Source organism: Nanorana parkeri, unplaced genomic scaffold (genome assembly GCF_000935625.1).
Source record: "Nanorana parkeri isolate BGI_ZX_2015 unplaced genomic scaffold, ASM93562v1 scaffold1062, whole genome shotgun sequence".
NCBI classification, from domain to species: Eukaryota; Metazoa; Chordata; class Amphibia; order Anura; family Dicroglossidae; genus Nanorana; species Nanorana parkeri.
In genome coordinates, this window is record NW_017307330.1 from 544449 (window position 1) to 560448 (window position 16000).

Below are 16000 nucleotides of genomic sequence, written 5' to 3' on the forward strand. Positions count from 1 at the left end.
GATCCCGACAATATTGGGAGATCCACCCAGCTGTCCCCACCCCCCTCCTCATCCGGAAGGGGGCGGTCAGCGCTGGAGGAGGGGAGGGGGGAATCCCTGCGGGGAGCCGTGACTGACAGTCACCGCTCACTGCACGGAGATAATCAGGAAGCAAGCGACTGTATGTGTTTGCTCACTTCCCCATCGATAGAGCCGACCTGTGACGGCTTCTTTTGTCACAGGTCGGCTCTAACTATGAAGATGAGTGGAAATCACTCACCTCATAGTTCTCTAAGGAGCAAACTAGATTTGTTTAATGGAGAGCATAAATAAGAAGTGGGAAATGGTTTTTAAACAAGTAGCTTCTGAGCTTGCTAAGCAATACCAATATCTGCCTAATTTCCTGGCTTGGGAAGGATACTAATATGCAGCCCTGTGTATGATACTCTTCAGGTTTGAACCTTTGTACCCATCCTCTCAGCTGCCCTCCAGTCCCAGCTGTCATTTTATAATTGAAAGTAAAGTTCTTGTATGGTTGCTTGGAGCAAAAGTCTTATTTCCTGAGCCTCCTGACTACCTTATTGATTGATTTATGACAACCTGATCTTAAACAGATGTGGCATTAAATAAGTATGGTTAAATCTGTGTGGCCTAGTGCCAAAACACTTCCATATACAGTCATTTCGGGGTCAAAACAAAGCTTGCTCAATACCCATTTCATGGCAGTGAGTTTTGTACAACAGAATTGCATACATCGAAAGATAGATTAGAAGAAAAGTTGAAAGAAGCCTCGAAACATGCTCAATATGAGGCATTTTTTTTTTAAATCAGCACCTATAAGGGCACCTTAATATTGCCATTGAAAGTGGTTTGCAAAATCCAGATATTTGTGTTGTTGATGGCTGAAAAGCAGGCAATGAATACATTTAGAATCGGATGAAGGTATCAAATTTATAACTATGTAGTATTGATGCACCGATCCCGATACTAGTATCAGTGCTGATACCAAGTATTTTGGTGAGTACTCTTACTCGCCCATATGCTCCAATTCTTACCTGTCTAGGAACAAGTGAAGCCGGCTTCCTAGCCAGACTGCCTAGCAACAAGTGAAGCCGGCTTCCTAGCCAGACTGCCTAGCAACAAGTGAAGCCGGCTTCCTAGCCAGACTGCCTAGCAACAAGTGAAGCCGGCTTCCTAGCCAGACTGCCTAGCAACAAGTGAAGCCGGCTTCCTAGCCAGACTGCCTAGCAACAAGTGAAGCCGGCTTCCTAGCCAATCAAGAAGGTAATTCCCCACCACCCGGCTTCCTGATGCCTGCTCCATACTCCCACGACACTGCCGATCAGAGGGAGTTCTGGTATCGGAGGTAAGTATTGGAGCATTTGGGTGAGTACCAGTACTCGCCCAAATACTCAGTATCGGCACCGATACTAGTATCTGGATCGGTTGATCAATAATACAAAGTTATAACTTTTATATCTTCATCCCATTCTAGATGTATTAATTGCCTGCTTTTCAGCCTTACCATTATACAGACTAATCAGCTTCTTATCTGACCCATCAACAAAACATGCTCCTGTCCAATCAGCAAGCCAGGAGGTGGGCCATGACGTGCCACCCAGCACCTCATGACTAGTCACATTGCTTCCTGATTGGTCAGAAAGCCAGGCAGCCTCGGCAAGTGAAGCCGGTGTTCTTTCGCTAGAGCACCAGCTTCACAAGCAATCAGCAAGCCGGGCAACAGGTTATGATCACGGGCCACAGCACCGGTACTCGGAATCGGAGAGTACCAAAAAAACATATTGGCACTCGTGCTTGATACCAAAAAAACGGTATCAGTGCATCCCCAGTATGTATTGGTGTTTATGATTTTTTTTTTGTTTTGTTTAACTAATTTTACATTTTTTTTTTTTAGGAACAAAAATCTACAGTGATTTCTCTGAAGAACCTGATAATAAGGAAAGTGGCACACGATGAAAAGGGACTGTTCCTAATCAGCATGATAGGGAAGGACCCAGAAATGGTGGAGGTTCTTACCAATACTAAAGAAGAGCGGGACAGCTGGATTGACACTATCCAGAACACGATGACCACAATGTATGTAGAAAAAGGGGCGCCGGCTTCCTAGCCAGACTGCCTAGCAACAAGTGAAGCCGGCTTCCTAGCCAGACTGCCTAGCAACAAGTGAAGCCGGCTTCCTAGCCAGACTGCCTAGCAACAAGTGAAGCCGGCTTCCTAGCCAGACTGCCTAGCAACAAGCGAAGCCGGCTTCCTAGCCAATCAAGAAGGTAATTCCCCACCACCCGGCTTCCTGATGCCTGCTCCATACTCCCACGACACTGCCGATCAGAGGGAGTTCTGGTATCGGAGGTAAGTATTGGAGCATTTGGGTGAGTACCAGTACTCGCCCAAATACTCAGTATCGGCACCGATACTAGTATCTGGATCGGTTGATCAATAATACAAAGTTATAACTTTTATATCTTCATCCCATTCTAGATGTATTAATTGCCTGCTTTTCAGCCTTACCATTATACAGACTAATCAGCTTCTTATCTGACCCATCAACAAAACATGCTCCTGTCCAATCAGCAAGCCAGGAGGTGGGCCATGACGTGCCACCCAGCACCTCATGACTAGTCACATTGCTTCCTGATTGGTCAGAAAGCCAGGCAGCCTCGGCAAGTGAAGCCGGTGTTCTTTCGCTAGAGCACCAGCTTCACAAGCAATCAGCAAGCCGGGCAACAGGTTATGATCACGGGCCACAGCACCGGTACTCGGAATCGGAGAGTACCAAAAAAACATATTGGCACTCGTGCTTGATACCAAAAAAACGGTATCAGTGCATCCCCAGTATGTATTGGTGTTTATGATTTTTTTTTTGTTTTGTTTAACTAATTTTACATTTTTTTTTTTTAGGAACAAAAATCTACAGTGATTTCTCTGAAGAACCTGATAATAAGGAAAGTGGCACACGATGAAAAGGGACTGTTCCTAATCAGCATGATAGGGAAGGACCCAGAAATGGTGGAGGTTCTTACCAATACTAAAGAAGAGCGGGACAGCTGGATTGACACTATCCAGAACACGATGACCACAATGTATGTAGAAGTACTGTCTCTGCTGCTCTCGCAAGGGCTTTATTCTTCTGCCTTACTAATCCTCAGTTCTGTCTTGTATAATATTCTAGGGACAAAGACGAAGATGAAGGGGTTCCATCTGAGTCAGAGGAAGAAAAGAAGAACTGGGATACCAAAGCCAGAGAACTGAGAGGTACAGAAAGTTTGTTTTCCATCTCCATATATTATGCTGCCATTTATCTCATATACTCTATATACACTTGAAGGGAAAACACAAGGACTGTGTACCCCACACAGTCACAGTGAGATTGCCTATGTATAGTCAATCACTGTCAAGCACAGTGGCTTTCATAAACCAGTGTTTTTTTTCCAGATACAGCTGAGTTTAGCCCAGGGATAGTCAATCTTGGCACTCCAGCTGTGGTGAAACTACAAATCCCATTATGCTTCCAGGAGTCATGCCTGAGGTTGTCAGTCTTGAAATGCCTTATGGGATTTTTAATTTCCTCTAGTTTAGCCTATTATAACAGCTATATTGCTAAAGGATATTGGACTAGGTTGCCATAGCTAACGTTTCACCTGTGTATGACTGAATCGGGCTCAAATGGCCTCTAAAATGTTTTATGGTTTTCATTTATCATTATCATAGTGTTATTTACCAACCAACACATGTATTGTCAAATCTTTATTGGGTAGATGGTTTAAACAATGTATAATCATGATGAAGAAAGTATGTGAACCTCAAGGCAAATGACCTCTTGAAAAGAGGCTCATTGGATTTTGGTATTCCAAACAATGAGTTGCAATGGTGTGGTTTGAAGGTGTCCAGGCCTATAAATATTGTAAATGTATAATGGTAGGAAAAGCTGCAACAGTGTTTATGAAGGAGGTCAGGACATTCATCAGTACACAGTAAGACATATTATTTACATATGGCATATAAAGTACTTCAATACTGCTACGCCTGCCAAGATCTCCGTGCAGCATGCAGTGCTGGAGGAGCTGAAATAGAACCATAGTGTAACAGCAAAGGACCTGAAGATATTTCTTGACCTCGCCTATTTTTTTTTTTATGTTCATGAAAGAACATTATGTAAAAAAAAGTTACTGCCATCCCAAGTTTGCCAAGAGCACCTTGGGTTTCCATAGTGCTCCTGGTATTATGTTCTGTGGAAGGATGGCACAAGTTGAATACCTTGGCATACACACAAACCACTATGTTTGGAATGAAGAAAAAAAAGACATGGCCAAAGCTAATCCCAACCGTGTAGCAAAGTGAAAGAAACATCATATGTGACTGTTTTGCTACGTCAGGGCGTGGACAACTTTTGTAGTGAAGACGGAACAATTTGCATAGCCATGGACTTGTATGAGAATAAAGAAAACGAAAGGGAACAGAGCGCCACCTCCGTGTGTAGAATCATTTATTAGGATAAATAAAACAAGGGATAAATGTACTCACAAGCAAACGTTTTCATCACGCTTTAACAACAAACGAGAGGCCACACTGCCTGTTAACCCAACATGGTATCCCCCCAACTATGTAACACGGTAGCCTCCGGTCACATCACCATCCACTGGCTGCAGTCAGCCAAGATTTTACACACGGAGGTGGCGCTCTGTTCCCTTTTGTTTTTTTATGTTCGTGGTGGAAGCCCCAGAGCTTTGGATGAGCAGCCCCTCAAGTCTGTGTGATAAACTGTTGAAAACTTTGAGTATGCAACAGCAAGTGGATCATTCAGCTGGCAGCCATTAGCATCAAGCGTTAAAGAAAACTTTTTGTATGAGAATACATCCCGCTTGAAGTAAAGATCCGTCAACAGAGGTCCTAATTGTAATGCATTCTTCTATTGCAGGGCAACTGCATCAGAAAGATGAACAAATATTAACCTTACTTGAAGAGAAAGAAAAGCTTTTTCAGGCATTGACACTTTGCAGTGGTCAAGAAGAGAATTCCCCATCAGCACTGGGCAGAACTCTGTTCAGAGCAAACACAGAAGAGGCTCCCAGAGGAGAACCACTAATAAAAAGTGCCATCAAAGAAGGTAGGAATTTCCTTTTTTTTAAAAAAAAATATATATATATAAAGTTTACAAGCTTTTGGTGAAACAGCTACTGACGAAGCTCACACCTATGTATGTAATAACCCCCTGCATGCAAAGAACTGGGATATGTGTTATGAGGCACCCAAACTCTTCACATCTCCTAGTACTTGGTGTAGTAACACTAACTACCTCTTCACATCTGCTGCCTACAGGGTTTATTGCAGGGGTGGGGAACCTCCGGCCCTCCAGCTGTGCTAAAACTACAAATCCCATGATGCATCCATCTCTGGGAGTCATGCCTGTGGCTGTGAGAATCTAGCAATGCCTCATGGGATTAGTAGTTTCACCACAGCTGCAAGGCCGGTGGTTCCCCACACCTGGTTTATTGAGTAATGGAAGCAACGGCCCCGTGGTGTGCTTGGCTGTTTATCAAGCACAGTGCAAACCGATAACTTATTTATATACTTTGCTAAGCAAAAAGCCCCCATGTAGGCGGCCCAGGCTGTCTCTTAAAAGGCTGTTCACATGAGCCTTTTGTAGAATTAGTCATTTTACGTAAACATCCTGTTGCTCTGTGTTGGGTGCAATGTGAGGAAAAAATAGGGTGTGTGTTCACAGAGCCATTCGTCCTGCAGAACTGCAATTGCATTCTGTCATCATCCATTCATCAAATTAGAGTAAATCAATAAAAAAAACAAATTATGGCCACTAGATGAAGCCAAGTAGCATAGGAATGAATATTTGCTGTGATCATCAGCACCATTTTGTGGCCATAATGCAATATTTTCTTTATTATTCAATCTTAATTGCATTTGACCTAGAAAGAAAATATACTAATAACTTTCGTGTTACCCAATTTGCACACAATTGTGTAGTGTGTGTGTGTGTGTTTGTGTGGTAGTTTACCAGGATGATTGGCTCTGCAAGTTTTTATATAAATGCACGCCTTGGTAATTTATTTTGTGGTAGTACTAGGCAGGAAATGAGTTGTGTGCTGATCCCGTCTACTTTCTTCTCTCCACATCACTTTAACTATCTTCTTTTACAATATTGTTTTCAAACCACTAAGGCTTTTAAATGTAAGTTATTAGCAAAGTCTTGTACATAAACCCCTTTAAAAATGAAGGCCTCTGATTCAGATGAAACCATCTCCCGTGCCCCGGCCTGCACAGGAGTGGACAATATTTATCTCCTCTCTAGTTGTGGTTGTCGGTGAAATAGGTTTACCCTGAGCTTAGCATAGATCACGGTGTCTGACCTGTGGCCTGAAGCCCTTAGTCATTATTTCCCTTGCCTCGGTGCTTCCTTTGGGGACAGTGAAATCTAACCCTCATAAAACTAAATTCTCTTAGCGACTGTTTTTTTATAATTTCTTTCACACTTCTTTACTTTTTCTGTGTCCTCCATTCTTTTTTTTTTTCTCTTTTTGTGTATTTTTTCTCCTTTTAAAATTGATAAAATGTGGTGTCAGTATTTGTTATTGGGACTGCAAGGAGGGCTGGATTATAAAGGGATAACAGGGAGCTCAAGCAGTCCCCTGTCTCTGACATTCTCATTCAGCATGTCCCCTGTCTCCCCCATGCCAATAGCATGACTGGGGTCTTTGACCATCTCCTGTAGCATGCTTGCAATTTTTGACAATCTACTATACTATGTCCAGTCGCTCTTTTCTGTAGAATTAAATGCACTGAATATTATGTCTGGACCACACCATGTTATCTAATTTGGCCACCGCTCTTATGGAAAATGATGGCTGGCCATTCTCTATTCATTCATGTTGCCAGTGCTGCAGCCAGAGAGGAGATATACCGCCACCACCCAGTTTATCTGTATCTCAGTACTGTATTATAGGAGGGGAGAGGGTAAATATCTGTTAATCTCAGCTTGGCGAAACGTTTAATCTCCTATCAAATCTTTCTTCATTCAAACAATTTCATATCCTTCAAAATAATAGGAAAACACATTCTTAGTGTCAGTAATTGTTTGTGCATTCAAATGGCTGACTTTTCATGAAGACTTAATGGGAATAAATGATTCATTTGATAGTTTATTGTGGATTTAAACCTGTAAAGTGTTTTGGTTGTCTCCATTGTCTAAGTGTTCTCTGTTTTGCAGTGGAGACACTTGAAGTTCTGGTAAACCAGTATCTGTGGAGCAGTCTAGTGGCGCAGGAGTCTGGTGAGCTAGAAAATGGAGTTGGTCCCGTTTCTCTTCCCCGGAGAGCAGAAACGTTTGGAGGGTTTGACAGCCATCAACTCAGTGCTTCCAAATGTAAGTGCCTGAACATGTTACCCATTTTAGTTTAAAGTGGAACCAGACCCACCAATTTAACTGTCTCCTAAAAGAGTTACGTTCAAGGCATGTCAACTTTCAAGGTTGCCAGTCTGCTTATTTCCGGTCTCAAGCGAACTTTTCAGCCCCAAATGGCTGGTGTCATAGTTGATCACATGTGCAGCACCATGAAAACTGCAATCCAAAGAGCGGCTAAGATGGCACTTTCCCTGGCTGTAAAGGATAAGAAGGTGTAGCCCTGGTTTAAATACAATCCTGCTTTTTGTGTTTTAGGTACCACCCCTTTTTGTGTTTTTGCGTGTTGTTTAAATGTTTTTTGTAATAAAGGTTTTAAAATAAATAAATAATGATCTGCCATAGTAAAATGAACAGCAAGTTTACGAACAAGAACTGCATTGTTGTGATATACTTTTCTTGACTGGTCTTGATTTCCACTTCAAGGTGGAGAAAAAGATGAAGGGGAAGATGCACAGGATCTCCGAAGAACTGAATCTGACAGTGTTCTCAAAAAGGTATTGTTTACAATGGCGTACAGAATAATGTGCATCGGTGGGGAGAATTTTGTGCAGAGCATACAATTGTTTCTCTCCCGTTCATTGAAGGACACAGGGAACAGATCGGAGATCATGTACTGTAGGGTAATATCGCCACCTGCAGGAGAAGGACGCTAGGCACAAAAAAACTAAAGACCAATTACAGCCTAGGGGCGGCCCCTGCCAGTGGCCAAACCCCCCACCTACTGAGAAGTCTCCAGTTTTTTGCCTAGCGTCAGGAGTAAGGAGCTAAGAATTTTCCTCGGTATTCTTACCTGCTTCTTCCTGATTTTTTTCAGAGGATTCTTCTTGCAAGTGTTGTCCGGGCGACAGGCTGGATGTCTTGGATCCTTGGAGTCTCCCCTGGATAACCAGCGAGCGTATGCAGACCCGCTACGGTGGGTCGGCTACGACGGCCCCGCTCCGGCGGGGTGGCCTGTGGGTTCGTCCCAGGGGGGTGCATATGAAAGTATCTCCACCAATTGTCTTGTAGTTCTAAAAACAATGAGAAGGCTTGTGCAGACAAATGACTTGTCCAGCTCCTGTCTCTTGTGACTTGGTAATAAAACTGCTCAGGGAGGCATGGCAGACAGAGAGACCATTAGTTTCTACAGATTGCTGCACTGGTTGTGTACTTGAATCTCGGCAGAGATTGCCGATAGAGCAAAGTTGTTATGCGCTTGTCTGGGCATTTGCAGTATATGAATGGACAGGGAAGATTTGGTTATGTTTCTGATATCTAGAATGAAATGGGTTTTCCTGATACTATTATACTGTGCATATACTTGGAAGTTTTAGAAGCTTCCCTTCAGGTTTCCATTGAAAAAAATAGCAAAGAACTTCAATAATGTGGCTGGCTGAAACTGGAAAACAATTAGAACTTATGGTTCCAATCGTAGTCCCAGTGGCGTAACAATCGCCATATCGACCCAGGTGGCCGCTATGGGGCCCGTGCACAGGGGGGCCCAGCATCCCTCTGATGCCGTGTGGGCCGACTGGGTCGCTATGGCGTCTTGGGTGCTGGCTGTCACTGGCATAGCTCAGCAGCTGCTGTGAAGGAGAACGTTCCCCCTCACAGCCGCTGTGGAGCTGTGTCGGTGACAGCCAGCAGAATAGGCCGGTTGCACCGGCATTTGCAGTAAAGGAGGCGGGGCCCGCCTAACAGCAACCCCGCCTCCACTCACATCACTGGCCAGCGATCTAAGAGCAGGTGGGGCCAGTGATGTAAGAGGAGGCGGGGCCCGTCGATAGAAGGAGGCGGAGCCCGGGAACGGAAGAGGAGGCAGGGGCCCGGCTGCAGCGACCACGGAGGTGACAGGTAAGAGGCGTACAGCGCAACTGAGACCTTGCAGAGCCCACCATAGAGAGTCTATGGTGGGCTCTGCAAGTGGCATAACTAGCAATCACGGGGCCCCATACAAAATTTTGCTATGGGGCCCTGTGATTTCTAGTTACGCCCCTGCGTAGTCCAGTTTATAGAAATTTTTAATATTAAAAAATTAAATTTAAAAAATATTTTACATTTTGCAGGATTTCTAAGTGTAGGGCCAACTTAATATAAAATAAAAGAGATGTCACCAGCACACCAAGTTCCTTCAAGGACAATCAATCGTGGATTTATTAAAAACTCACACTGGCGTTTTTTTGACACGAGTTTTCAATAAATCCACGATTGATTATCCTTAAAGGAACTTGGTGTGCTGGTGACATCTCTCTCATATTATGTGCAATTTGCGGCGCCATCCGCAGTTATTCCAAGCACCCTTCCCTGGATACGGGACTTTCCGGTAAGGAGTGCAACAAGCATTCTGTATCATGCAACTTAACATAAAGCCGCATAAAAGGTAAGAGAATCTAGTCCTGCTATTGCTATTCATGTAGAGGGCCATGTTCATACACGCCACAGTGATACTTTCGCAGGCGCTCCATTACAAGAGATGTCCCTGTATCACATTTCTCCTGCAGATGGTCTCTGATATTATAGGGCTCCAGCTGCTGGAGAGGTTGTATATTGAGATCCCCTCTCATACTTCGATGTTAGTTTTGTAACTTGGTTAGACAACCTGGAAGCTACAAAGGTGGGGAGATTTTCAGAACGTTTCTTTTGGCGTATTCTGTAAGCTCTTAGAATGCATGTAAAGAAGACAAAATAGAGAATGCACTTGTTAATATATTTTATGAGCTGGTAATTTTTATAATAAAAGTTTGTTTCTTCTTACATCTGCAGGGAGTAAACCCCAGTGTTGTGGTGAAGAGAAATGGCATGGTAAGAGTTTGTAATGGTTTCCTAGATATCTGGAATACTGTTGGCTGGAGTGTTTGAAGACATTTGTATAAATAATTGATTTGTATACATAACTCCCTTTTCTTTCACTGCAGCAAGTTCTTCTATCTGTCAGCAATCTTCATAAATACCTGAAGTCTTTGCAGGTCAGTTGTTAAAGATTATAGCTGCATTAAATGCATCGCCTGCTGTGTGATCTGTATTCTAAAAGTTTTATTATACCATAGGGTGTGGTCGTACAGCAAGACACCTACATTGAGGATCAGAAAATGATGCTGAGCAAAGGAACCCTCACCTGGAAATCAAGACCAAGCTCATTAAATTATCAGGAGAAGCAACGCAGCCTTGAAAAACTGCGTCAAGAGATCTCCAGCTTGGAAAAGCAGCAAGCACAGCACAGGGAAGAGAAGCTCCGAAATGAAGGGCAGTGGGAATGCCGAGAAAAAAAGTTTGCAGAGTGGAAAGAATGGTCGTCAAACATGGATGACGACATAAAGAAGAGTATGCAGGAAATGGAACAGAAGAAGCATCGGCTGGAGATCATAAAAGCCCTCGGTCAGTGTGACGCAGAGGGCTTAGAAGAAGAGATACAGCCAGGGAAGACCCAAGAGCAGCGGAACAAAGACCCCAAACAGGTATAGTTTACGGTGACTGTGGTTTCCCACCATGAGAAAAAGAATCTGTCCACTCATATGTAATGAATATTGTGTGTGTGGGGTGGGGGTTCTTTTGGACTTATCTTTAAATGGTAGGAGAACTAAAAAGATTTTGTTTGTCAGTTGCTGCTCACTGGTGTAAGTAGTGATTAAAAATTCTCCACTGACCTGCATAGGAAGTACATATACTAGAAGGTGACCATTGAGAATTTCTGCATAATTTGCCAGTCCTAAAAAGTCCTAGGCTAGTGCTTTATTATAAACATGAGAGAATGATGGTTTTCCTGGCAGGTTTAGCTGGTCATACATTTTAATCAAGCAATAAACTTAGTGACACTAAACGCAGCAGTTAAATGTTAAAAATGCATTCAAGTACATTACTATTAACAAAAATGTATCTTATTTGTGTATCACTCGGCTGTAGATCCTCAAATCGTCTCTGAATTGGTGCTGATGCTGTCATTTTTGTAAAGTAGCCACCGCTCCAAGCTCACTCCTGTGATGGACTACAATCTCATGTTTAGTTTACCAATTTGTATTGAGATTGTAGTCCATCACAGGTGCGAGCTTGCAGCAGTGGCTACTTTACACCACACACAGGGAACACAGATAGCCACCCTCCAGAAGGAAGGACAGTGTCGGCACCAATTCAGAGATGATTTGAGGATCTACAGCCGAGTGATACACAAATAAGATACATTTTTGTTAATAGTTAGGGTACAAGAATGCATTTTTAAGATTTAACTTCTGAGTTTAGTGTCACTTTTTAAGCCACGTTTTCACCACCTTTGCATAAAGCAAAGCGGCCATTAGTTGCCTGCTTTTATGTATAAGAAGCCCATTGCATAGTACATGCATTTTCTGTAGATGGGGAAGATTTTTGAGGTACAATATGCAGTGGACTGCCTTGGAACACCCCTATTGTGAAAAGGTTCTGACCGAGATGTCACACTGATTGCATCTTGTTGTCCAGCGTCTGACTTGTGGTTCAGTGCATCTGAAAGGTCCCAAATACCACTGCCTGCTGACTGATCTCAGCTGGTACTTGCGGTTGGATTGTCCACAATATTGCAGTACCGAAAACACACGGAGATATGGATTTGTGCAGATTAGACTTGATCTTTAACAGATTTGTTACAGAAAGTGTGATCTGTGGTTTATGGAACACAACTGAAAAGCAGAAAGCTGTGAAAGATCACCTAGAAAGAAATCATTGTCCTTTACAATGTGAAATATAAATCCTTCAGGGAATCTTGCTATAATGTTGAAAGCTGTAGACCCATTTTGGAACGCACGTAGTACCCTTATAGACAAACGGTAAGTAGAATAGTAATACTTGTATGTGGATTACCATCTCTTGATATGGATTCTTTTCAATAGGTATCTTTTCAGCATGACAAGGTGAGCAGGGTGCCCTCACTCCCTGGTGGCATGGACTCAAAGTGGTGTGACTCAAACTCGACCAAACAGGAACAGTTGCAGTCAGAGGCATCTACGTTACCTAAAAAGGACTGTTTACTACGGACTGATAGTAAGCAAAAAGGAAAAGGCCACTTCAATTTACTTGGGAGCCAGTCTAATAAATCGGCAGAGGGACATTCCTCCAATCGCCTCTTTAACTTGGCAAAACCAAAGGAAAAAAAGGACAAGAAGAAGAAGAGCAAAGGACCCAGCCCTATAACCTCAGGTAACTGAAAGGAAAAAGATTGTTGTTGTGATTCCACTGGGTCGCTATAGTGTAGCTACACAATGTGATGTAATTGTACATTTCAACACAATGCTGTAGCTGCACATCACTTCGCTTATTGCTTTCACTTCACATTTAGTGCTTGATCATGGGTGGTCAACTATGGACATTCTTTCAATGGTTGTCTACAGTTGTGAGATCCGTCTTCCTCTCTCCAGCTGTGTCTGTTACTGTCTGATGCTCCTTTAGGCCTCAAGTTCAATTCCCTGAGTTTTCGAACATAATGGACATGGTGATAAGGGAGTAGAGCCACTATACTACAAAGCTTGTCCCTGGACTTCCTGCAGTGATCTCTTTATACCATGGGATTTGCTGAAGGCTTAGCTTTTGGTATTAGGAGGAATTAGAAATATACTTTTAATAAACTAGGCTTAAAATATGGGGGTAAGTGTTTTTCCCGTAGTTCTCTTTAGGGTCATGGGAGGACATATACTATCCTCCTCCCGTGACCCAAAGCTCAGTTTATCGCGGGCTAATGCCGCAGCCGGGACAGATCCAGACAATACTGTCGATATCCACCCAGCTGCGTGAGTGACAGCGGGCTCTGCATATGTAGAGGCAGAGCCAGCTGTACCCGCCCCGTTCCCCGTCCTTTCCTCCAGTCAGCGCTGTAGGATCGGAGTGGGGAGGGGGGAATCACTGTGGGGAGGGATGACTGACTCACTGCTCTCTGCTGAGAGACCATCGGAAAGTGAGTGGATCGGTGCACGTTTCTGCTCACTTCATCAATTGAGCTGACCTGTGACAGCTTCTTTGTCACAGGTCGGCTCTAACTAAGAAGATGAGTGGAAATCACTCATCTTATAGTTCTCTAAGTAAAAATGAGGAGCTGTTGAAATTACTTAATTGCAACCAATGGACATTTTATTTACTTTGTTAGCTATGGGAAAGTAGCTCATCTGCAAGTTCTGTCCCTGACACCCTGAATAATTGTAAATATGGAATTGAAGCACCACACTGAAATTTGAAGTCCATATACAAATGTATTCCAGTGTATAATCAAATAAGAACCAGTGTGTTTTGAGGCGCTAAGCCTTGCCTTTATCAGGGCTTGGAGGAAAGGGGATAGTGTTCAGTATGTAGAGACTTGGTATCCCCTTTCCTCTAAGGGGATGTTTGCCCCCCGATAAAGGGGTCAAAGTTTAGCCCCAAAATGCATCAGCTTATCTACAGTCCTTATCTGATGTCCTGTTCAAATAAATATGTTTTATGGACTTCAGCATCACAGTGTGGGGCTTAACTTCCCAGTCACAGTTTAATGTGAGGGGGATCCCTGTTGGCATGTAGAATCTGACATCCCAGTGCCCAGACTCCCAAAGCACATGTATTAGGTGCCGCTCCAGGTTGGATCTGCTGACATGGTGCACCAGCTTGCAACCAGCCATGAAATACACAGTAACTATAAGGAAGTGTGGCAGTCCTGTATCAATTGAAGATCGGTGTGTAATCTTTAATTCATTGGCATACAGCATATATCTGGGACAAAATCTCTAGCGTGTTTCATGCATACTTGTGCTTAATCATAGAGCCATCTATGATCAGACATCTTTGTCCCAGATATATGCTGTATGCCGATTGATGAATTAAAGATTACACACTGATCTTAAATTGATACACCTCCTTATAGTTACTGTGTGTGTATCCCAGTGCCCAGACAGCATACATCCGTATAACCTCCAGTCACACAGAGAATCACAGGACAAATGACTGCAGTTTTTGTTTTTTTTTATGAACAAAAAAAAAACATTTGGGCCAGAAAATATCCCAAGTTTACAGCTGGACCATGCCCACATATGATCCTCATTATAGGGGAAAACAACTAATGGTGTATGGCCACCTTTAGTTGTCTTGGTTGGATATAAAAACTTGGTCCAAACAGGCACCTCAAGGGAGCTATATATAAATATCAGGAACCATGTCCTCCAGATATGCAATAATCAAATATATATATAATTATATACAAAAGTCTCCAAAGCCATAGATTTGTTGATTATACTATATAGCATATATATCTCACTACTATATAGCTCTCATATATGTCTCTTACATATATACTTCTTACTTTATAACAATAATGTCCTTTATTAACTGGGTCTTGTGGATATATTTTAAACCTTTTACGGTTTATAGGTTTGTATTTGTTTTTTTTTTCTCATTTTGTTAATATTTATTTTTCTCTTGTGCATATTGTTTTTGGATATATTTATGCAATAAAGTGATTGATATATATTCATTCTTATTTGCTGCAATGTACAAAATACATAGGTAAGAAGTCAGACCTTTAATTGTTGTTTTTCCCTTTTCTTGTTTTTTTTTTTTTTCTTTCTTTCTTGCAGTCTGTGTACCTGTTGGGGAAATTCACCCTCTGCATTTGTCCTGGTGACATTTTCACCTAGGTCAGACAGTGAGGGTAAAACTGAAAGTTAGAACAGAAAAAGAGAGGACATCTTCTGGGGGGACACTTCTGAAGATTTCCTCAGTTTTAGAGAGGATCTGTAGACAGAAAGTGAAGTCTCCAAAATACTTGCTGTGTGTGTGTGTGTGTGTGTGTGTGTGTGTGTGTGTGTGTGTATATATATATTACTCTCCAGAATACTTTAAAGTTTATTCTTATTCTTTTGTTTTTTAAGAACCCCACCCTATAGAAGGAACAACGGAGGAGGAAGAAATCTTCTGTTAGAGGACTTACTGTTCATTCTGCACTGGGAAGCCACAATAGACAATCTGTGTTACATGAGAAAACCTCCCCTGATCACTTTACACCGATTTGCTGTACTGCTCACCATTGGCTATCACAGTGTCATCCAGGCAGACGTCCTCCTCGGTCTATCTATGTTTCATATTCCATTGAGTTTTTACTGCATACAGTGACGGCTCCATGACCCCAGCGCTTTTATATTACAGTCACTGTGGCTGGGGCCTGTGAGATCACTGCTGGAACGTTATTTTAGGAACTACATCCACTTCTGGGATCGTACCACATCAACACCCATGGGATGGTATCATCATTGCTGCTCATCATCACAATCACCTACGTGGTTATCATCACTCAAGTGGGAATGTCTTTTTCCTTGTTACTGTGTTCTTCCGATTTCTGGATCTCTAGATGAAAAATGGTTCATGAATTTGATGTCTGTGTTTAAACAAGATCTCATTTTCTCCCCAATGAAATATGTATTTGGTTCTCCTCCTGGTTTAGTTTGATCATTAGGTATGCACAGCTACTTGTATTTTCCTGTGCCTGGTTTGTGTTTGGTTACACGTCCGCAGAGCCCGGAGTGATACTTTCGCTGGTTGCCGGTAGGGGGCATTGTAGACATTCTTTTCAGATTTCATTCTTTCTCATTTACAAGACCCTGTTATGTGGGAATTCTCTTTCATGTC

The 16000-nt window shown here is 42.6% G+C and overlaps 1 protein-coding gene across 1 annotated transcript in view; it reads left to right on the forward strand.

The window, feature by feature from the left end:
- The window catches only part of AKAP13 (A-kinase anchoring protein 13), a 234237-nt gene extending 218849 nt beyond the window's left edge, over window positions 1-15388 (forward strand). Inside the window, exons 33-42 of the mRNA XM_018567558.1 lie at window positions 1895-2076; window positions 3170-3252; window positions 4916-5104; window positions 7220-7375; window positions 7838-7908; window positions 10157-10195; window positions 10309-10359; window positions 10441-10848; window positions 12250-12556; window positions 15247-15388. Coding sequence (XP_018423060.1) covers window positions 1895-2076; window positions 3170-3252; window positions 4916-5104; window positions 7220-7375; window positions 7838-7908; window positions 10157-10195; window positions 10309-10359; window positions 10441-10848; window positions 12250-12556; window positions 15247-15296 — 1536 coding nt within the window. The 3' untranslated portion in view covers window positions 15297-15388. The remainder of the gene's footprint in view (window positions 1-1894; window positions 2077-3169; window positions 3253-4915; window positions 5105-7219; window positions 7376-7837; window positions 7909-10156; window positions 10196-10308; window positions 10360-10440; window positions 10849-12249; window positions 12557-15246) is intronic.
- Window positions 15389-16000: the final 612 nt, after the last annotated feature.